This window comes from Electrona antarctica (genome assembly GCF_951216825.1).
Source record: "Electrona antarctica genome assembly, chromosome: 10".
NCBI lineage: Eukaryota > Metazoa > Chordata > Actinopteri > Myctophiformes > Myctophidae > Electrona > Electrona antarctica.
Genome location: NC_136791.1, coordinates 46,606,267 through 46,629,358, shown reverse-complemented (window position 1 = coordinate 46,629,358; position 23,092 = coordinate 46,606,267). Strand labels below are relative to the sequence as shown.

At 43.3% G+C, this 23,092-nt stretch overlaps 1 protein-coding gene across 3 annotated transcripts in view; it reads left to right on the top strand.

Annotated features, from left to right (window-relative positions):
- The window catches only part of itsn1 (intersectin 1 (SH3 domain protein)), a 96,807-nt gene that overhangs the window by 38,479 nt on the left and 35,236 nt on the right, over positions 1–23,092 (top strand). For 2 of the 3 annotated variants that reach the window (XM_079512953.1, XM_079512951.1), the window contains exons 18-26: positions 8,946–9,097; positions 10,502–10,788; positions 12,605–13,092; positions 16,791–17,035; positions 18,506–18,683; positions 19,252–19,338; positions 20,225–20,376; positions 20,783–20,862; positions 21,218–21,393. In XM_079512953.1, coding sequence (XP_079369079.1) covers positions 8,946–9,097; positions 10,502–10,788; positions 12,605–13,092; positions 16,791–17,035; positions 18,506–18,683; positions 19,252–19,338; positions 20,225–20,376; positions 20,783–20,862; positions 21,218–21,393 — 1,845 coding nt within the window. The remainder of the gene's footprint in view (positions 1–8,945; positions 9,098–10,501; positions 10,789–12,604; positions 13,093–16,790; positions 17,036–18,505; positions 18,684–19,251; positions 19,339–20,224; positions 20,377–20,782; positions 20,863–21,217; positions 21,394–23,092) is intronic. The other variant, XM_079512952.1, reaches the window with a different exon arrangement.

Here is a 23,092-nt window from a genome sequence, read left to right as displayed (position 1 = left end):
ATGATTGTTTTCACAAAAGTAAAATTACCTTCCTAGATCAATGTTTTCCTTATTGTAAGCAGGTTTAAGTTAGGTTGATAATCTAAAAAAAACTATTACTCTAACTAACCAGCTAACTTACTGTTTTTGTAACCTCATTTGTTGCTCTAACTTGACCTTATCTAGTCTTGTGGGAAATTTTTACTTATATATGTAGCAGTGGCTCAGAGCCTCTGGCTGATGGCCTCAAAAGTCTAATATCTCCCCCAGTCCATAGGGATATCCCTTTGGTCTAGTGGTTAAGATGTTGGACTTTCACGCGGGAGACCCGAGTTCGAATCCCGGGCGTTACATATATACTTAATAACATTATCTTTTTTTTGTTTGCGAGAAACGGTTCTTCTTTCTTCCAATATTCATCGGGTGTTATCTGGTGTTTTGTGTTGAGAGATTTTGATGCTTCTGTGATGTGATGCCGGTGGTCATGCTTTTGGAAGGCCGCTGCCCATGTAACATGACATCATACATACATTCATCTACTACTGTAGCTCTCAAGGAGAGAGGAAATAATGTGGAGGGAAGGAGGGGGTCTACTCGACTCCTCTGTCTCTCTCCCTCTCAGGTTGGGGTCTCAGCAGTCTGTTTATCCCTCCTATCCTCTGATCTTCTCCACCAAAGAAAGAGTTGTTGTCTCCACCAGGCCGAAGGCATGGGGAGAGAGTATGTTTTGCACTCCGTCCGTGTGTGTGTCCGTGTGTCCGGTCCGGTCACATTTTCCAGAACAGCCTGTTATAGCACCACCATGAGGCAGCTTTTCACATTTTTTACCTAAAACTGCACCGATCTGCGTGAAACGTTGCATGCACACTCCCTAGAGGCCAAGGACAAACCGTTGACCTGCATTTTCCGCATCTGCCTTTTATAGCGCCACCAGGAGGCCGACTTTTGTAAAACACATCTTTTGATATTACTCCTCCAGATTCTGTCCAAAAATCGTTACACAGTATCTCTATGGTCATGTGCTCAAGTCGGATCTGTCCGATATTTCATATTCCATCCTAATTGGCTATAATTAGCTTTCACAGTTTGCAAGATTGCCCCGTTTTGAACAAAAGCCTCAAATCATGAACGCAGCATGCAATTTACGTGAAATCTTTCACACATTTTCTTACTAGGCTGAGGAATATATCCCACCCTTTTCACATTGGCCTGTTATAGCGCCACCAACAGGTTGATTTTTGCAAAACAAATTTTTGGAACAAAATGCCTCAAAAACATGTTTATATTAATCCTAAACATTTTGCCAAACATCTCACACAGTCCTATCCTCCTGGTGGAGACCTGTGCCCAGAAGGGCACTTTTTCAATTTTTTTCTGCTGTGCTGCTGGGGGAAGAGATGAGGAAAGAAGACGTGATCTGTAGTTTTCCCCAATTGTTGTTCGCTTGTCTGGGGAAGTAAACATTTGTCCAAAATCCACAATTCACGTTGTCGTCATAGCCATGTCTAGTAGTTACAGTGAGATGGCAACAGAAGAACAACATATCACAAACAGTAGGTTTGGGTGCAGGTTTCTGTTGGATAATAAGAGGGTCTGTTTTAATGTTTCCGTAGCGCCCCCAACGCCAACGGTGGAGTTCTGAACTTTGGGTTAATTTCAAAACGGATGGAGACAGCTCAGATTGTGAACCATGTTTGACTCTCCGCTCCTGTCCCTAAAATACCTCTCTTATACTTCTTCTGCGTGGCTGTGCTTCTCTTCTCTCTCAACGCTGCCCTTTCCTCTCCTCTCCTCCGTTTCTTCTATGCTTGTTTTTGTCACCGTTACATCGCTCTACCGTTTCCCCTACAACGTGCCATCTGTCTCGATGGCGTCTCTTCCACTTACCACTGACCTTTTAATTTAATTTGTCTCATGTTATGCCATCAATAACCCCATCCTTATGCATTTTCCATGTCTGTATTTCTTTCTCTTCCTGCTTCTTGGCTCTCTTATTTTTTGCCTTTCTTGCTCCTGTCAGTGTCTGTGTGAGTTCTATGCCAGCCACTGTGCCAGGATAGAGGCCCTGCGACACCGGCTTCAGGACCAACAAAGAGGGAGAAAGGTAGAGCACGCTGCCTCTACTGGCCTGGGGGCGGTACTGCAGCTGGAATATAATTTTTATAGAGAGTATGTATATATAATGTCTGATTTTGCAGGCCCCCTAGAAAGGTAGCCAGGCACCTTTTTTGTGTTAGTGTTTTATTCGGCTCTATCTTAACATCTGCAGAGACATGGCAGTGTTTTCTGCCACTGGGTCTTAAACGAGTCTTAAAAGATCTTGAAGCAGGTTTCTTCATAAACATCCCTGTTTTACACGCATACTGCTCTGTGCTGCCCCCTGCCTGGCAGATTGTGGTGTTGCAGCTTGTTGGCGTTTGACTGTAACTTACTCGGAATGGTTTGGTTTGGTTTGACCACTGAACACCCTCACTCACACAAAGACTCATATAAACCAGCCCAGGTGTGCTGTTTGCTGTTGATCTCATGGTACTAAACACATTTATGTCGATGAAGACGGTAGGCGACAATAAGGCAGCGTCTGTTTTGGTCATTTTTTGGATGCAGTGTCTTGTGGACAACAGGTTTTCTGTTTGGCTAGCACTGGCACATTAACCCATTTAGGCCTGACGTCGAAATAAAAAAAAAGCCTTTTTAAAATGTATTTTTTTTTCCTGAAAAACCTCATGTTTCTATATCAGTGGTTCTCAATATTTCATGTCAAGAACCCCAAAAATTATATGTATTTGGCCGCCGACCCCCATCTGAAAATATGTCGTTACAGGGAGGGACGCCCCCAGAAGCAAAGATTTGAGTTAAAAACGTTCGCTCTGATAGTATATATATTCAAAGATTTGCGCCACATTTTCACGATTTTTCAAAAATAGCAGACCTACAAGCTCGTAGCGCGCCACTCGGTGGCGCGCTATGAGCTTGTAGATCTGCTATTTTTCAATAGCTAAATTATAACATAATGTTTACAACACCAAATGGGGTTCCCGCCCAAAATGGGTTAAAGTGACATTGATTAATTTGCACTGAGAAGCACAAAAAAAGCACACACAACCACACACTGAACCAGGATGAATAATAAAGTGCAATACGTTTTTTTGTAAATATCAAAACCATATATTTAAATGTATATTACACGTGTAAATAAACCCAACAATGGACAACATTGGAGTGCTAAAAGAAGAGCAGTGGTATGACGAAGGACATTTTCAATTCACCATTTAGGCATTTAGCAGACAGACGGTCTTAATCCAGAGCGATTTACAGTATTAACCCATTTAGGCCCGACGTCGAAATATAAAAAACGTTCGCTCTGAAAGAATATATATTCAAAGATGTGTGCCACATTTTCACGATTTTTCAAAAATAGCTGACCTACAAGCTCGTAGCGCGCCACTCGGTGGCGCGCTATGAGCTTGTAGATCTGCTATTTTTCAATAGCTAAAGTATAACATAATGCTTAGTTAAAACACCAAAAGGGGTAACCGACCAAAATGGGTTAAGCAAGGATAACATGAGGTAGGTAATGCATCAAATGCTTAATATGCAGGCATAGTAATCCAGGATCATAGGAAACCCAATAACCTGTCATCAGTCTAAACGGTATAATATAAAAAATACAATAATCTGTACGTTGAAGCTATACACACTAGGATGCCAGGTGTAGTACAACATTAAGCCATTTAGGCCTAACATCGAAATTTAAAAAATGTCTTCTAAATTCTGACAGTTTTCTGAAATACCTCATGTTTCTGTATCAGCGGTGCTCAATATTTCATGTCAAGGACCCCAACAATGAAATGTAATTGGCCACCGTCCGACCCCCATCTGAAAATATGTTATTCCAGGAACCCCTCGGAAGCAAAAAAAAAAATGAGTTAAAATCGTTGGCTCTGAAAGAATATATATTCAAAGATTGTTGCCAAGTCACTTTTAATTCTTAGAAGAAAAAAAGCTTCCACCTGTTTCTGTTTCACCCATATTTTTGACACGTCATTATAGATGACAATGTTTGAGAATAGAGATTCAAATGGTATGTGAAGACCCATAGCCACTGTAGGGACGTCATAATGCTCCAGTCAACCCTAAAATATATATTTTTAATGGCCTATTAACCCATTCAGGCCTGACGTCGAAATTTAAAAAAAATGTTTTCTAAATCATGACAATTTTCGGAAAGATTTGAGGCACATTTTAACGATTTAAGAAAAATAGCAGACCTACAAGTTCATAGCGCGCCACTCGGTGGCGCGCTATGAGCTTGTAGATCTGCTATTTTTCAATAGCTAAATTATAACATAATGTTTAAAACACCAAAAGGGGTTCCCGCCCCAAAATGGGTTAATGGTTAATGTGGTTAAACGCTAACGTGACATGGATGCGTTCCAGGTCTCAATGGATTAAAAAAAACATTCTAAAAACCTTACTGTTTTCCAAAATGGCCAATTCAGAATGTTAAAAATAAATACAACATAACAGTAGAGCTTCTGTTTTCCAACTGGGAGAGGGCACAGTGTTCTTGCCTTGTGTCTGTCTGGTTGTGTTGCAACAAGCTGCAGCAGGAGTTTAATTTCCTCAAGTTGCATGCTGCTGCCACCTCCACATAGGAGTGTGATGTGGGACCATCGACAAACTTGATGGAAAAAACAATGCAGTGAGAATTTGTAGCATAAAGTTTGCATATAACCCATTTAGTCCTGAGGCCGATTTCTAAAACAAAAAGTTTTTTTGAAAAACCTATGTTTCTATGTCAGTACTGGTGCTCAACCTTTTTCATGTCAAAGAACCCCCAGAATTATCTGTATTTGGCTGCGGGACCTAACCTGACTCCGCCAGATGGGGCAGCAGAGAGTACACTGGGTTCCCCCTCCTGCTCCCATCTGGGAACTCTCAGGCAGACTTGATGCCCGGCCACAAAACGGCCTGGCCAATCAGCAGCAGCTAGAAGCTAGAAGCTGCTGCTGATTGGCCAGGCCGTCTCTGCTGCCCCATCTGGCGGAGTCAGGTTATGCGGGACCCCCCCCATCTGAAAATATGTAGTTCCAGGGACACTCCCCAAAAGCAAAGGTTTGAGTTAAAAAAACGTTCGCTCTGAAAGAATATATATTCCAAGATTTGCGCCGCATTTTCAAAATATCAGATCTACAAGCTCATAGCGCGGCACTCGGTTCCGCGCTATGAACTTGTAGATCTGCTATTTTTCAATAGCTAAAGTATGACATAATGCTTAAAACACCAAAAGGGGTTCCCGCTCAGAATGGGATAATATCACACGCCTACGTCTGTGATGTTAAGACATGCGACGTGACACATTGTGAGCTCGATGTGCTATTTTCGCCAAGCAACAACTGTGGTATACCGTAAAATATAAATCAGGCTTTACGGATTTAGTGTTGCCTATGACGCTGGGAAAACGCTCAGACTGTGTGCTTAGCACTGTGCGACCCATGTGAAGCAAGACTAATATGATGATGACCCATTTATGAAGACGTCACTCCAGTGTAGGGTTCCCAAGGCCACTCCAGTGTGTCTGTCAGTGCCAGGAGGAGAGAGTGTGGGTTGTTGGTGGGGGAGCGACCATAATTCTGAGACGTTCACTTGTCCCTAATAGCTACACACAGTGCTTTAGGTGTGAACTCTAAGGGCAGTATTATGCGTGTCTTAAGTACCAGGTCTTATGACTTAACTTAAGACCTGGAGGTGTGGTCAATGCTCTTTGGCCACTCAGAATAACCAAATGGCCTTGATCACGCCTCCAGGTCTTAAGTTAAGTAATAAGACCTGGTACTTAAGACACGCAAAATACAGCCCTAAGAGTCCGGTGTGGCTGTGTGCGTTCACATAGTTGTTTCAAAACTCAGCACCTCGGAAAATAAAACAATATGCTAGCACTAAGTGTGTGTGTGTGTGTGTGTGTGTGTGTGTGTGTGTGTGTGTGTGTGTGTGTGTGTGTGTGTGTGTGTGTGTGTGTGTGTGTGTGTGTGTGTGTGTGTGTGTGTGTGTGTGTGTGTGTGTGTGTGTGTGTGTGTGTGTGTGTGTGTGTGTGTGTGTGTGTGTGTGTGTGTGTGTGTGGGGGTTGGACGGGTGTGTGTGTCTTTGGGTTGGACGGATGTGTGTGTGTGTGGTGTGTGTGCTTGCATGTGTTGGGGTTGGACCTGTGTGTGTGCATGTCTTTGGGTTGGACGGACGTGTGTGTGCGCGTGTGTTTGGTGTGTGTGCTTGCATGTGTTTGGGTTGGACCGGTGTGGGTGGGGTGCGTGCTTGCTTGCATGTGTTTGGTTTGGATGGACGTCTGTGTGTGTGTGTGTGTGTTTCAGTGCCAGGTGCATCTACAGGAGTGTGTGTCAGCTGTCAGGGTCTGTCTGACACGGCTAGACTCCATTATTCAGGTGGACAAACAGACCTTCATATCCCCTCTCCTTTTTTGATTTTCTTCTTTCTCTGTCTGTTTTCCCTCTCTGCCATTAGTCCATTTGCTCTCTCCACTGTTCCCTCCTTCCTTCCCCACTCTATTACCACCTCTGTCCTCTCCCTCTGTCTCTCATTGTGTCCTCCTCATCTTCCTGTCACAACCCCTCCTCTCTGGTGTTAGCTCCTAGCTACATGGCTATTGGCTAAAAATAGCTAAAGCATAACATAATGCTAACACCAAAAGGGGTTCCCGCCCAAAATGGGTTAAAAAACATTCTAAAACCATCTTCCTGTCACTCCCCTCCTCTCTGGTGTTAGCGCCTAGCTACATGGCTATTGGCTAAATTACGCTTCCATACCGTGTTCAGTGTTGTCAAACTCGCCACTACTAGGCCAGTTATGCTAGTACACTCACTGTATGTGGTCCGCATTGCTAAACTAGCAGTTGTGCTAGTTTGCAGGTATCTGAGACTAGTTAACATTAAGCTGTTGTCCTGCTAGGCTAGCATTTATGTTTATATGCTATAGCTTGAGTATGTTTCAGCCAGACGAGTAGGAGAAGCTAATAGAAGCAGGGTGTAAAAATGTACGTGAAGTTTGTGTGTGTGTGTGTGTGCGCGTGTGTGCATGTGCGTGCCCATGCTCTTAGCATGTAATGTGTTCATATGTCTGTGTGCTGTGTGCCCTTCAACTCTCTCACTCAGTAAATTGTATTTGTAGTTTTCTCTCTTCACCGGTTGTATTTTGAATCCTCCAGTGGTTTGCTCTACAATTTGGTTGCTGAAGGTGTCTTCACATTGGTTGTTTGGCTGAAACAAAACAGCTGCGATGTATTGTCATAGTAACGGGGTACGTCCTCCTAACGGCACAGCTGGTTGTCATAGGTGCACAGAACTGACTCCTCCCCACTCCTGTCTCTAACCAACCCACCCCCCCTTCCCCCAAAGCACGCTCGTGTTCCCTGCAAGCTCCTTCCCAGTTGGCCGAGCCACAGTCCTGTGTTAGAGGCCAGTTTAACAACCCCAGTCTGTAACCGTCTTTAAAACCCTCTTCCACTGACCTCATTCAAATCATACAAGTTATTGTTTTTCTTTAAACCGTGTCATTGCCTTTGCAAAACAACATAACGTGAGTTACGTGACCACGGCATCTCTGTGGCCATGGTGTCCCGGTTTAGTCATACCTGTAAAAAAGAAAAAGAACAACATGTGCACCAATCATTCTGCATCCGATTACTCTGAAAAGGCCAATGTCCAGAGCGGAAATACCCCGGCCAACAAGTATGATGTACACAGTAAAATTATGTCTTCTACATCCTGACAGTTTTCTGAAAAAGCTATGTTTCTATGTCAGTCGTTCTTCGATTTTTCTAAAATAGCAGACCTACAAGCTCGTAGCGCGCCACTCGGTGGCGCGCTATGAGCTTGTAGATCTGCTATTTTTCAATAGCTAAAGCATAACATAATGCTAACACCAAAGGGGGTTCCCGCCCAAAATGGGTTAACTCGAGAGTGTACAAATGTCACCAAACTCACCAGTAAAGTATGTTTCCAAGCTAACACTTAGTAGTAAAGTTGGCTTGCAGGCAGCTAATCATTCCTTGCTATGATGACGGTGCCACACCATGTACACTTTTGGAGTAGCAGACATACGGTATCGATGTTCACAATATGTATTGTTATGAGGTCAATGGAGAGGATCTTCACACTGTACATGCTGGATGTAAATTGAATCTGGTCAGGTGACATTTGAACGGGTGGAAAGGGCTCGGGTGACGCAGTAGAGTTGGGGAAAAGAATATGGGAATCGATATCACAATTATTTCACAATTTTGCCCCGATTATGATTAACGAACGATTATAAAAAATATAAAAAAGACGGGAAAAAAAGATCTACAAGTTGCGATGCGTTGTGAGCTTAACTACTAGAACTTTTTCGTATTGATACGTTGATATATATTTTTTTTTAAATGGTTGGAGGCTTTACTTCCTTCTGGTGGTGGATCCTTGTTGAGCCAGTAGGTTACAACAGCACACACCCATTTAGGCCTGACCTTAAAATTAAAAAAAAAACCTTCTAAATCCTCCAGTTTTCTGAAATAAATATTTTCACGATTTTTCAAAAATAGCAGACCTACAAGCTCGTAGCGCGCCACTCGGTGGCGCGCTATGAGCTTGTAGATCTGCTATTTTTCAATAGCTAAATTATAACATAATGTTTAAAACACCAAAAGGGGTTCCTGCCCAAAATGGGTTGATTGGCATGACGAATAAATTGGGCCAAAAAAGTAAAATAATTGTCTCTTTAAAAAAAAACGAAAAAAAAAAAAAAAAAAAAAAAAACGTGGAGGGGTGGGTCTTGTTTAGGTCACCTGACCACTACTTAACTGCTGCTTTCGTTGTCGATGGTTAACCCATAGCGAGCCAGCCCAGCTCTGACCCCCACTTCCTCCTCCTCCTCCTCCTCACTGCTGTACCTCCCTGTATCCCCACGATGCCTTGCAGGAACTGCGAGAGATTCACTGTCGACAGCAGAGGCAGAAGCAGCAGAAGGACCACCTGGAGGGAGACAACATGCACACACACTCTCTGACACACACATTCTCTCACATACACACCGAGGTCGAGAGGTCGTCTGCTGAACTCCAGGAGAACAGGTAAAAGGAGCAGAACCACAGAGGAGAGCAAATATCACTGTCTTGTTGCGTACTGTACACCCCGTACAGCACTGGTTCCCAAGCGTTTTCGTGTCAAGGACCCCCAAATCAACATTTATTAGGCCACGGACCCCCCATTTGAAAACATATGCCAGTGACCCCGATAAGGGAGGATTTGTACGGCTCTAGCAGTGATTCAGAAACAGTTTCACATGCATTATGCTACGGATCCCCGATTTAATGGCATTTCTATCTCTGGTACCCAAATTTAGATTGTAAAACCACTGTTAATTTAACTCAGAGTGTCCAAATGGAGGTTCCATTTGTACACTCTCTGAGTTACAGACCCATAAGGGTCCATTTGGTTCCTAACTATGTCTAATTGAGCTAGGTACCCCCTGGAACTCCCTCAAGTACCCCTAGGGGTCCCCGGACCCCACTTTGGGAACCACTGCCGTACAGTGAGACTCGGCGCCACAATAGAGCGTCGCAGTCCCGCCCCCTACCATGGACCAGGAAATGAAACCCAATGCATTTTTCCCATAGACATTTCAAAAAGTATTTATTTAAAGACGGTTACGCCGCGGACAAAGCCAACTCGAGTCGTGACAACTCATGACAACACAAACAATATTTTGGACCAAACAAATAATTACAAAGAAGAAAAACAACAAAAAAAGTGTTGTAACCTGCCGTTTTTTCTTCTTTCTAATTATTTTTTCGGCCCCAAAAATTGTGTTTGTTGTCATGATTTGTCACGACTCGAGTTGGCTTTGTCCGCGGCGTAAACGTCTTTTAAATAAATACTTTCTGAAATGTCTATGAGGAAAATGAACGGAGAATCATTTCCTGGTCCATGGTAAGGGGCGGGACTGCGACGCTCTATAGAGAGTATTTGTCAGTGGCAAATCGAACAGTAACACATAATGTTCAAATAATATGAATAATTATTTTCTAGAAAGTCGAAACCAATCAAAAGAGTGCACTGAAGTCAAAGATTTCCCTCACAAGTGATGGCTTAATCTTTTCAGAATTAATTGAAAGGACAGGCCCTTGAGATGTAATGTCTCATTTGCATGGCGTTACTATAATTAATAATAATATATACAACTTTGCCTTGCCAGTTTTGCCATGTTTATACAGTGAATTTTTTAAATAACTATCTAAAAGAATTATGTTCCAATGAGATCCAAAAGGAATATGGTGTAATTGATACACCTACTGTATGAGAAGACAATAAGACAAAGTTATTGTCTTCACATGTCTACACATGTATCCATGCTGTATGCATGCGCTCATTTGAGGTGGAAAGGTTTTAATAAAAAAGTGAAAGCGATGAATTTTTCTTTTGTCACAAATCGAATTATAACGTGACCCCTTTGTGTCCGCGCGCTTCTGTCACAGGTTGTCGTCAGAGGAGGGGGGCGTGGCCTGGAGAGATGAAGTGGCGAGCTCTTCCCCCAAGCCACCCAGCCCCAGCCCCTCCAACTCCTCCGCCCCCCAGGCCTGGCTGAACAGAGTGACGCAGGAGGAGGAGGAGAGGAAGAGGAGAGCGATGGAGGAGGAGGAAGAGGGCAGGAAGAGAGGAGGAGGAGAAGAGGACGAAGAGGGAGGGAGAAGCAAGAAGGACATGCAGGAGAAACTGAACAAGCTGTTTAGCCAGCAGCCTGACGACCCTTGGGCCTCAACAGGTGTTCCATCTCTTGTCGGTTTTATAAAAGCTATGTTTCTATGTCGGTTGTTCTTCGATTTTTCAAAAATAGCAGACCTACAAGCTCGTGACGCTATGAGCTTGTAGATCTGCTATTTTTCAATAGCTAAAGCATAACATAATGCTAACACCTAAAGGGGTTCCCGCCCAAAATGGGTTTTGAATCCCTTTTCCATTTTGGCCTGTACTCTGGCTCCTTGACCGTACCCTTAAAATAAACAATTTACCGCATTTGGAAATACAAATAAATAAAATGGTGAGATTACAAAATAACACAAACAAGCGTGATCCGATAGCTGAATGGTTTGGACTCCTGGACCCTTCTCTCTCCCAGTTTCCTTTCTCTCTGTCAACGATTATATGCAATACAGGCAGTAAAAGCCCCCCAACAATCTAAACTATAAAATGATAATCACCTCCGCTGTGATTTCATAGATTCAACCTGGCGAAGTGTAGTTGGAATTCTACTCATTGCATGCATTAACTAGAGCCTGTTGCATTGCATTAGACACATTTTACGTGTGAAGTGTAAAACATTACTATGCATCAACATAGCGAGGTTATCAAAACCTCCTGTGGCTTGAAAAGTGATAGCATTTTAAGTCAACGTTCACACACACACACACACACACACACACACACACACACACACACACACACACACACACACACACACACACATATATATATTTGTCTCCACCAGGCCGAAGGCATGGGGAGAGAGTATGTTTTGCACTCCGTCCGTGTGTGTGTCCGTCCGTCCGTGTGTGTGTCCGTCCTTCCGTCCGTCCGTTACCAGCTAATCTCCGGCACCGTTAACCCGGTCGATGCCAAACTTTGCACACACACTCCCTGGATGCCAACGATGAACCTCTGCCCCACATTTTCCAGAACGGCCTGTTATAGCGCCACCATGAGGCAGCTTTTCACATTTTTTACCTCAAACTGCACCGATCTGCGTGAAACGTTGCATGCACAGTCCCTAGATGCCAAGGACAAACCGTTGACCTGCGTTTTCCGCATCTGCCTTTTATAGCGCCACCAGGAGGCCGACTTTTGTAAAACACATTTTTGGATATTACTCCTCCAGATTCTGTCCAAAAATCTCACAAATCGTTACACAGTATCTCTATGGTCATGTGCTCAAGTCGGATCTGTCCGATATTTCATATTCCATCCTAATTGGCTATAATTGGCTTTCACAGTTTGCAAGATTGCCCCGTTTTGAACAAAAGCCTCAAATCATGAACGCAGCATGCAATTTACGTGAAATCTTTCACACATTTTCTTACTAGGCTGAGGAATATATCCCACCCTTTTCACATTGGCCTGTTATAGAGCCACCAACAGGTTGATTTTTGCAAAACACATTTTTGGAACAAAATGCCTCAAAAACATGTTTATATCAATCCTAAACATTTTGCCAAACATCTCACATAGTCCTATCCTCCTGGTGGAGACCTGTGCCCAGAAGGGCACTTTTTCTAGTTTTTTATATTTTTTTTAAATCCCCAAATTTGCCTAATAAGGCAAAAGGTGTTTTTTGCGAGTAACTTTTTGTGTTTTAAATGACATTGGTTTACCGGGGTCGTGAACTGATTACCCTCCGATTCCCAGGCAGCCTCTCTACCCACTAAACAGTAAAAGTGATCTTTATTTTTTACAGGTGGATTAGTCGGTAGTTAGGCCTAATTTCTGGGGGACCAAAAGGTTGTGCTGTGGTTTTACTGGGAGTGAAAGGGCTTACTTAAATCGTTTTCACAATCCCATGTCTTTACTCTGTTTCTCTCGATCAGGAACCGAGGAGAAGGCACCGGTGTCCGGTCTCTTTGAGCAGAAGACCCCAGCCAGTCTCTTTGAGCAGAAGACCCCAGTCCATATGTTTGAGCAGAAGACCCCAGTCCATATGTTTGAGCAGAAAACCCCAGTCAATATGTTTGAACAGAAAACCCCAGTCCATATGTTTGAACAGAAAACCCCAGTCCATATGTTTGAACAGAAAACCCCAGTCCATATGTTTGAACAGAAAACCCCAGTCCATATGTTTGAACAGAAACCCCCAGTCAATATGTTTGAACAGAAACCCCCAGTCAGTATGTTTGACCAGAAGACCCCGGTCAATATGTTTGACCAGAAGACACCGGTCAATATGTTTGACCAGAAGACACCGGTCTGTAACTTTGACCAACAGCCACAAATCAAGGTGGTCTATTACAGAGCTCTGTATCCCTTCGACGCTCGCAGCCACGACGAGATCAGTATCGCCCCCGGAGATATAGTCATGGTACGTAATGTCACACACGCACATATCCCTTTTTAAAGTGCTACTTGTCGTCACCCCGTAAATGTTTTTTTCCACCCATAATTTACTCACCCTACCACTCAATACACAGAGACTTTTTGTTTGCATCACATTCCTTTCTGGTGAATGAATATTAATTACAAAAACAAAACCACTTTTAAATTCACTTCTGGTGTAAACCGTGTCCTCGAGAGCAAGGACCACCCCTGGGTATGAGCGGTGTTCACGCATGAGAGGATTTAACCCGGACATGAAGCCTTTTTTCAGCTTAAAGGGTATGGTTTTCTATCTAGTTGCAATTGATCACATACACTACACAGCTCACTGCAGCCGTTTTTGAGTCGTGCAAACCACTCCAAAAACTGGCTTTGTACCTGTGTACCCGTGTTTGTACCAAAACAATGAGCATGGTTGCTATGGTTAGTGTGTGACGTCACTGTTGCACCACTCAGTTCACACGGGTGTGATTTTTTTCTCTTACATTAGCATAGTTGTGTGTTTGGAATGTGTCCTTAACACATTCTGACTTCTATTCACAAGTTAATTCATTGTAGAACACTTTCCCTGCGATTCGCGAGTTGCCCGAGTTATGTTATCATTGTTTAATCCACGTTTTTAATCAGCTTGAACTTTTAAGTCATACGGGCGATCCACCGGACAGAATGGGATATGAGACGCGTTTTGATGACGTCATCGCAAAAAGGTCCGTCGCTCCGACGTGCAAAGGGTTATGGGAAATTGAGTCCCCATTGTTTACAATTAGAATGGGAGAAATTAATTAAATGGAATGGAATGGAATTAAATGGGAATTAAATGGGAGAGCTGCCTAGCAGCGCGCGGCTGCCCCATCCGTTCTGGTGTTGTGGTCGGCACTTTGGAATATTTACACTAAAACAAGCGATTACACCGTTTTTAAAGTGGATTCTCATGACGAGCAACTCAGCGATCGGTGCTCTGGCTGTTCAAAGGTAACTTTAAACATGGGCAGTCTAGCCTGAAAGACGGCCGTACATTGTAGGCATTCAAGCTGTCTGACTGTACAGACAGTCACACTACTGTACATGCACACATACTGTAGATGCATACATGCATGCGTGCGTACATACATACACACACACACACATACACATACACGTACACACAGACAGACACACACACACACACACACACTAATTACAATACAAATTGTCATTTTCTGGTTTCATGTGTGGGTGTCTGTTGGTAGTTTAAGTTACATGTGTGTGCATGTGCATATACGGTATCTGTTTCAGTGGTATCTCCTCTGTATATATGTGGTGTGTGTGTCTGTGTACGTACAGTACATACGCGTGCGTGCGTGCGTGTACGTGTATTAACGGTCTCCTCTCTCCTCTGCCGTCCTAACCGAAGGTAAAGGGTGAGTGGGTAAGTTCTATAGCAGTGCCCACTGTGCTGCCTGCCCCCCCACCATTCAGCACACCGCACTCATCTCAGTCCCCACTGTCATTGGTCCATCTCATGCCATCACAAGGCTCTCTGCCAGTGGCTGCATGCCATATTTGATCAGTGTTATCTCACGTTGTTCATGTTTTTTTGCAATAAGTTTCATTGTTTGAATGAGCGTGAAGCAGGACATTGCGGACTGACTGACCAGTGAATAAACTGAATATAATTATAATAATGATCTAATAGCAAGTGATAGCTGATTAACTATATATTATTCTAAAGTACAAGCGTGTGCTGGTGGTGACTTATGAATGTGTTTAGTATTACTATTTTATTGTTATAGTAGTCATTCAGTTAAAGGAACTACAGCATGCATTTTAAAACTGATTTTAATATTTAATATCATTGTTTATGTCCCTCAAACGTATTTCTAATGGTTTGAGCGTGAATCACCACTCTGGTCATATAGCCATGTCATTTCTGTCTGGCTTCTAAAGCAGTTTTAGTTGCAGTACCACAATGTCCTGATGTGGTGGGGGCGCTGTGTATGCAAATTACGTTCTCTTGTCATACCCTCATCCCAGCTACTCTCCTCCCACATATTTGACTCATTATAATTATATATTATATAATTATATTATAATTATATTATATATTATTATAATAAAAAGCGGCAGCTAGAGGCGGGATCAAGGCATACACAATGCTGCCTTGATCCCGCCTCTAGCTGCCGCTGATTGGCCAGGCCGTTTTGTGGCCGGGCATCAAGTCTGCCTGAGAGTTCCCAGATGGGAGCAGGAGGGGGGAACCCAGTGTACTCTCTGCTGCCCCATCTGGCGGAGTCAGGTTACTCCCTCCCCTCCCACAGTCTCCAAAGACGGAATGCAAATTTAGAACCGAAGATGGGGAGGGATTATGCAATGTAGGGAGATTCCGATGACATCACGTGTCGCACCAAATCAGTTGGCCTGTTGTGAGACCACTGTACAAAAACCCAAATATGATGAGAAAGCCTGATTGTTCAAAATTGGCTATTTGTGGGGATAGAAGGCACAACAAGCCCCCAAAAATGGGAAAAGTTAAATGTCATGTTGTAGGACCTTTAAGTGATCATTGACATTGAGTGTAGATTTTTAGTACTGTATGATCTGAGGAAGGGTCACATCTTTGAGTGGAATGATTTGGAACTTTGAAATAGACAAAACGGTTTGCCTTCGTTTTTGGTGTTTGTTATGTCGTCATGCTTTCCCACCCTGGAGTTGCCAGTTTAGTCAAAGTCAAGGTCGTACGATTTGTCACACACACACATTACCGCAGTGAAATTTGCTCTCCGCATTTGACCCATCTCTTGGAGCGGTGAGCCGCAGCCAAGGGAGCGGTGAGCTGCAGCTGTGCCACGCTCACCGCTCACGCTCGGGAATCATTTGATTAGTTGATTTGACCCCCCAATCGATGCCAACTGCCAAGCAGGGAAACATTGAGTCCCATTTTTACAGTCTTTGGTATGACCCGGCCGGGGATCGAATCCCAGTTTCAGGGTGGACACTCTAACCACAAGGGAACCCATTTTGACCTGAGATCAGATTCTAAAAATGTCTTCTACATCCTGACAGTTTTCTGAAAAAGCTATGTTTCTATGTCAGTCGTTCTTCTATTTTTCAAAAATAGCAGATCTACAAGCTCGTAGCGCGCCACTCGGTGGCGCGCTATGAGCTTGTAGATCTTTTATTTTACAATAGCTAAAGCATAACATAATGCTAACACCAAAAGGGGTTCCCGCCCAAAACGGGTTAAGAAAGCTGAATATATTTAGAGCATAGCTCAGCAATTAACCAATTAAGATTCTACAAATGTCTTCTAAACCCTATGTTTTCTGAAAAACCTATGCTATGTCTGTGGTTCTCAAATGTTTTCGTGTCAAGGACCCCCAAAATTATATGTATTTGGCCGCCGAGCCCCATTCAAAATATTGTGTTCCAGTGACACCCCAGAAGCAAAGATTTTAGTTAAAAATGTTTGCTTAAGAAGATATATTATTCAAAGATTTGCACAAAATAGCAGGCTTATAGAGTGGCTCGACGTGACGTGTCAGGAGCTTGTATATCTGCTATTTTTTAATAGCCAACAACAGATATATTTAGCTAAAATCTGAAGTGACATAGATGCTTTCCTGGTTCTAACGGGTTAAGTAATCGATAGAGAATTCCATACGACATGAGCATGTGTGTTAAACCTGGTGCACATGTTCCTGATAGGTGGACGAATCACAAACGGGAGAACCCGGTTGGCTGGGAGGAGAGTTGAGGGGTCGAACCGGCTGGTTTCCAGCCAACTACGCCGAGCGGATCCCCGACAGCGAAGCGCCAATCAACCTGCGCACCTCTGCCACGGGCACGCCCACACCGGCCCAACAACAGCCAATGTCGACGCCTCCCCCAGCCCCTGGGCATCCTTCCACTGCCCCCTCGGCCAATAGCAACTGGGCCGACTTCAGCACCACGTGAGTAATGTTTTTCTGTCATGTAGGTTCCCAAAAGCTGGGTCATGGCCCATTTGTGGGTCGCCGAACACATTAGTATGGGATCCCTTTATTTTTTGTTACCCACATTTTGTTTTTGAGTGGTGCAACCACTCCCTTACGGAGCTATGTGTGTGGGTGGGTGGCTGGCTGGCTGGGTGGGTGGCTGGGTGCTTCTGAGCACGAAAACAGCATGGTTGTTTTTCGCCACCTGTGCGCAACCGGACACACACACAAACATACTCGCACATATTAACTGTATATATGGTGATTGCGGGTGTACCAGTACAGTACAGTACAGTACAGTACAGTACAGTACAGTACAGTACAGTACAGTACAGTACAGTACAGTACAGTACAGTACAGTACAGTACAGGGACCCCCACACGGTAACTCTGTCATTTCTCAACCGTTTCGGACGCGGGGCGGCTCGCCGGAATCGGGCCGGCACCCTGGGTGCGTTCCTGTGGGTCAGTACAGTGACAGTACAGTACAGTAGAGGGTACAGTAGAGGGACCCCCACACGGTAACTCTGTCATTTCTCAACCGTTTCGGACACAGGGCGGCTCGCCGGAATCGGGCCGGCACCCTGGGTGCGTTCCTGTGGGTCTGGATTTAGGTTGGTTATTTTCAGCAAAGATATATTTAAGTGATTAACTGTATGAAGATACTCAATTACATGAATCCAACACGACACTACACAATGTGTACAGTAGCATTGTCAAAAAGTCTATGAAATGTATAAAAAAGTTTGATCTGCAAACAGTTTTATACGATAATGTAGTGGGGATCCCTGCTTCATCTCTCTAGTCTCAACTATGGGGTCCTTGGCCTGAAACACATTGAAGACCCCTGATGTAGAGGTTATAACAGATTTGAGTGATACAATTTGTATATAATGCAGTTTAATGTTATAGATTTATTTTATCCTTTTCCGTATACCATGTATACTGTACCCACGGTATCTGGTGGAAAAATGCATATACATATATATATATATATATATATATATATATATATCATAACATAGCAGCATAACATTGTGTCTATGGGGCATATACTTTTTAAATAACCATAACTTGCTTAATTTTCAACCGATTTTCAAACGGTTTGGTTTGTTATAAACGTCAGAGACGTCCACATACTTATATGCTTTTATATGACATTTTTATAAAAAAAATAAAATTAAGCATATAAGCGTCCTGAATCATAGCCACATTGATAACATTTGTATTAAACCGACCCGTTTGTAAATCCGTCAAGATTTGAGCGAGTTATGACTATTTTTGTTTGAGCTGCCATAGAACATACTGTACTGTAGTCCCTCAGCAAGATGGCCGCCGGGTGGACTACGTCAGAGACTCCGCCTTGAGCCATCTAGCCTTTATATATATCTATGGAAAAATGTACCAAAATGTCAAAGTGTCTGTGTGCAAACATTAATGTGTCCAGTTGGCCCTCGTCTACGGCTAGCCAATCAGAGAGTGAGGGGTGGGACGCCTGGCCGACCTCTCAACCAACGAATCAGAACCCTTCGCTCAGTGTTCCCTCAGCACAGCTACGGCAACGGTCTGCCTTCACACCCGCTACTATGACAACAGGCTCCTCCCCTTCTCCTGTACTAGGACAGGTAACACACACACACACACACACACACACACACACACAGTAGTTGTCTTATAGAATCCAGAAAAACGAGTACTGAGGTTCCTGAAATTAGGGCTTCCCAAACCTTTTTAGCTTGAGACCCAAACTAAAGGAATTTACAAACTTAAAACGACAACATTCTAATCACTTACAGTACGTCCCATTTCAGAAATAGTGAAAATGCCAGATCTAGACGCTCACAGTGATGTAAATATGTTTTCAATGTAATAAGTCCCGGGATGCAGGGATGGTCTTTTAGATGAGTCCCAGGGACATTTGATGAGTCCCACTTCAACAACGTATAGGAGTCATATTTTGCCGTTTTTACAAATTGCAGCATTTAACTCCCATTTCATTTTATATGGTTATAATGTGGTTATATTCATGTAGAAAACAGAAGAAGAAATTATTATTATGACTAAAGCTAGCTAGCTCACATGTTGCATAGCAACACCTTGTGGATCTGCTATTTCCACGTTGCATTTAATGACAGAAATGTGAGAATATTTATACATTCCTGGTCTCTTTATCTTCCCCTCTGTCTCTCTCAGGGAGAGAAGGTAGAAGGTCTCCAGGCTCAGGCTTTGTATCCCTGGAGAGCCAAGAAGGACAACCACCTCAACTTCAACAAGAACGAGGTATTCTGCCGCACATGAATGAACCTGTGGGTTCATCCTGGTCTCATCCTGGTTGTTTTCGGGTACATATTTGTAATTGACTCTCCTGTTTTTGAGTGGTATAAACCACTCCTACAACTGGCTTTGTTAGTTTACGTGTCTGTTCGTACCAAAACATGAGCATGGTTGCTATGGTCACCCAGTTCACACGGGTGTGATTTCATTACGTCAGACCACAGTTGATCAGTTTATATAAGACCTTACACCACTCAGTTCACACGGGTGTGATTTTTGAAATAAGGTATTGTGTTGTCCCTACTTTTTACTTGCATTTAGAGTAGACAAGAGGCGCCTCTTAGGTAGCAGTATGAAGGCCTGATCAGCCTGAGTTCTGGTTACAATGTCTGTAAATGTTTTGGGACAATTATGAATATATTGTATATGGATTTTGTATATCTTGTGTATATACAAAACATGTATTGTCTACTCATTCCTTGAAGGTCTGAGGAAGGGCTGCGGCCCGAAACATTGAAATGAAATGAAATGATTACTATATTTACCCAGGGTATCTGGGCTAAGCTGAAGAACTTGTTTCCAGCCAGACCCTGCTCATAGAACATTTCATCGTAGTGGTTCAATGCCTTGTTCAAGGGCACTTCAGCGGTGGTAATTTTAACGTGTCGGACCGCTGATTCGAACTGGCGACCTTCCGGTATCAAGACCGCTCCGCAATCCGTTCGGCCACCGCTGCCCCGTTACATACCAGTAAAGATATTTTGGGAGCATCAAATGGTGTGCGGATTTTTTCATTTCTTCATTGTTAACCTGTTGGGTTTGCCTATTATTGTAGCTCTCGTGTATGCTGCAGGCCATACCAGACAATAACAGTGCATTATTGTCCTTGTAGATAATTACCGTGCTGGAACAGCAGGACATGTGGTGGCTCGGTGAACTTCAGACCGGACAGAGAGGCTGGTTCCCTAAAAGCTACGTGAAGCTCATCTCTGCTTCGAGTACGGTCACCAGCACCACCCCCACGCCACGCAGCAAGAACACCAGGTGAGCACAAACATTTTATATATTATTTTTTTTTCTTTTTCTTTTTAACCCATTTTCACCTGAGATCAGATTCTAAAAATGTCTTCTACATCCTGACAGTTTTCTGAAAATGCTATGTTTCTATGTCAGTCGTTTTCAATAGCTAAATTATAACATAATGCTAACACCAAAAGGGGTTCCCACCCAAAATGGGTTAATCTGTACATCAACTCCATTTAAAAATGCTCTCTTTGGTTTATCGCAAGAACTTTGATAACACACTATCCTGCGCCACCCCTTAGCCTCTATATTTGCTATTTTGAAAAACATTTTAAAATATTTCAACTATAGATATAGCCCTTCATATCCAAACTACGATAAGTAATCTTTACCGTATTAATTTACTAACTGGGTTTTTGTCTTGCAGTGAGTCTGGAGCTTCAGAAAGCCCTCCCAGTGGGAAACGCCCTTCACCCTCCCCTACCAAACCCTCCGAGTCTGGAGAAGGTGACAGCCACGCGCGCACACACACACACACACACACACACACACACACACACACACACACACACACACACACACACACACACACACACTATGTCAAGGGGTTACCAAACCTTTCAGGCTGCAAACCTCCCAAAATAATCATATTTGAACTGGGACCCCCCCCCCCCCCCCCCCCCCCCCCCCCACCCTGACAAGCAAGGAACTGTAGGCTTTGAGGCATTATATTTAGTTTGACTCAGTCTCAAACTACAATCTCACAATGCCTCGCACTATATCATATCATTTAGCCAATTTGGTCTTAAAAGTCCTGTGTGTGTGCGTGTGACTGTGTGTGTGTGTGTGTGTGCATATACAGAATACCTAGCCATGTACACGTACGAGAGCAGCGAGCAGGGTGACCTGAGCTTCCAGCAGGGGGACGTGGTCATGGTGACCAGGAAAGAAGGGGACTGGTGGACGGGCGTGGTCGGCGGCAAGACCGGCGTCTTCCCGTCCAATTACGTCAAACCGCGGGACTCTGCTGCGTCCGAGGTGAGAGGAATAATTCTTGAGTTAACCAATTCAGGCCTGACATCGGAGAAAAGTTTTCTAAATCATGACAATTTTCTGAAAGATTTGAGGCACATTTTAACGATTTTTCAAAAATAGACCTACAAGTTGAAAAATAGCAGATCTACAAGTTCATAGCGCGCCACCGAGTGGCGCGCTATGAACTTGTAGATCTGCTATTTTTCAATAGCTAAATTACAACATAATGTTTAAAACACCAAAAGGGGTTCCTGCTCAAAATGGGTTAAAAAAAGAAGCAAAGATTTGAGTTAATGCGCTATGAACTTATATCTGTTATTTTTGAAGTATATAATATGGTTAAAGTGCGTAAGATAAGCACATAAGCACCATATAACTAAATAATCAATGATCGCGGTTACAAAATAAATATTTCGGGTGAAAGTAAACACAATCGTTACACAGCCTTTGTTTACTTCCGGTTCACGGCCCGCAAGTTTTGATCAAAACGAGAGCTTTATTCACGGCTCGTAACAAAAGCGTCGCTGGTCGCGGTTACAGAATTAATGCATTGGGGGGTCCGCAATCCTCCCACGGGAGGACTGCTGTTCGCTAACTTCCACTTAACCCATTTTGACCTGAGATCAGATTCTAAAAATGTCTTCTTTTCTGAAAAAGCTATGTTTCTATGTCAGTCGTTCTTCGATTTTTCAAAAATAGCAGACCTACAAGCTCGTAGCGCGCCACTCGGTGGCGCGCTATGAATCTGCTAGATCTGCTATTTTTCAATAGCTAAAGCATAACATAATGCTAACACCAAAAGGGGTTCCCGCCCAGAATGGTTTAAGACCCAGGGTAATTTTTGCCCCTTGAATAAGGCACCTCACTGAAAGGACTTTTGGCAGGGATGGGACTACAGACTGTAACAATTCTGGCAGTATAATAATTAAAATCTAAAATGACAATTTCAATTTAGAATTAGATTTGTGTGGGACATAAACCCTAAGGGATATGCATGCGTTTCTGATTTTGTATGTTTTTAGCTCTAAATATTGACACTTTATTTTCAAGTTTGGCCATCTCTAATGGTCTTGCCAGTCAAGTCTTCCTTGAATCACAGACCAGTGTCCATATTTGGTAACTGTGTGATTAACCCATTCTGGGCGGGAACCCCTTTTGGTGTTTTAACTAAGCATTATGTTATACTTTAGCTATTGAAAAATAGCACATCTACAAGCTCATAGTGCGCCACCGAGTGGCGCGCTACGAGCTTGTAGGTCTGCTATTTTTGAAAAATCGTGAAAATGTGGCACAAATATTTGAATATAATATTCTTTCAGAAGACTTTTTATTTATTTCGACGTCAGGCCTAAATGGGTTAAAGCAACAACTTACAGTAGGCCATGGTATATTGTCATTATATGACAGTCAAGAGAGTTGTGGGAACAATGCCCCGTAGCTGTGAAAATATGACCTGTTGGTTATTGTGTCCGGGAGGCATACTTAGTTTAGACTAGTCATTGGTTAGACATAAGGTTGGTGAGGGGTGCGTTAAGACGACCGGATTAAGGTTGGTGAGGGGTGCGTTAAGGGTTGGGAGAGGGTTAAGGTTAGGTTAAGGCATGGGGAGAGAGTATGTTTTGCACTACGTCCGTCCGTGTTTTGTTGTCTGTGTGTCAGCCTGAACGATGAACGTGCAAATTACGTGAAATCTTTCACAGAC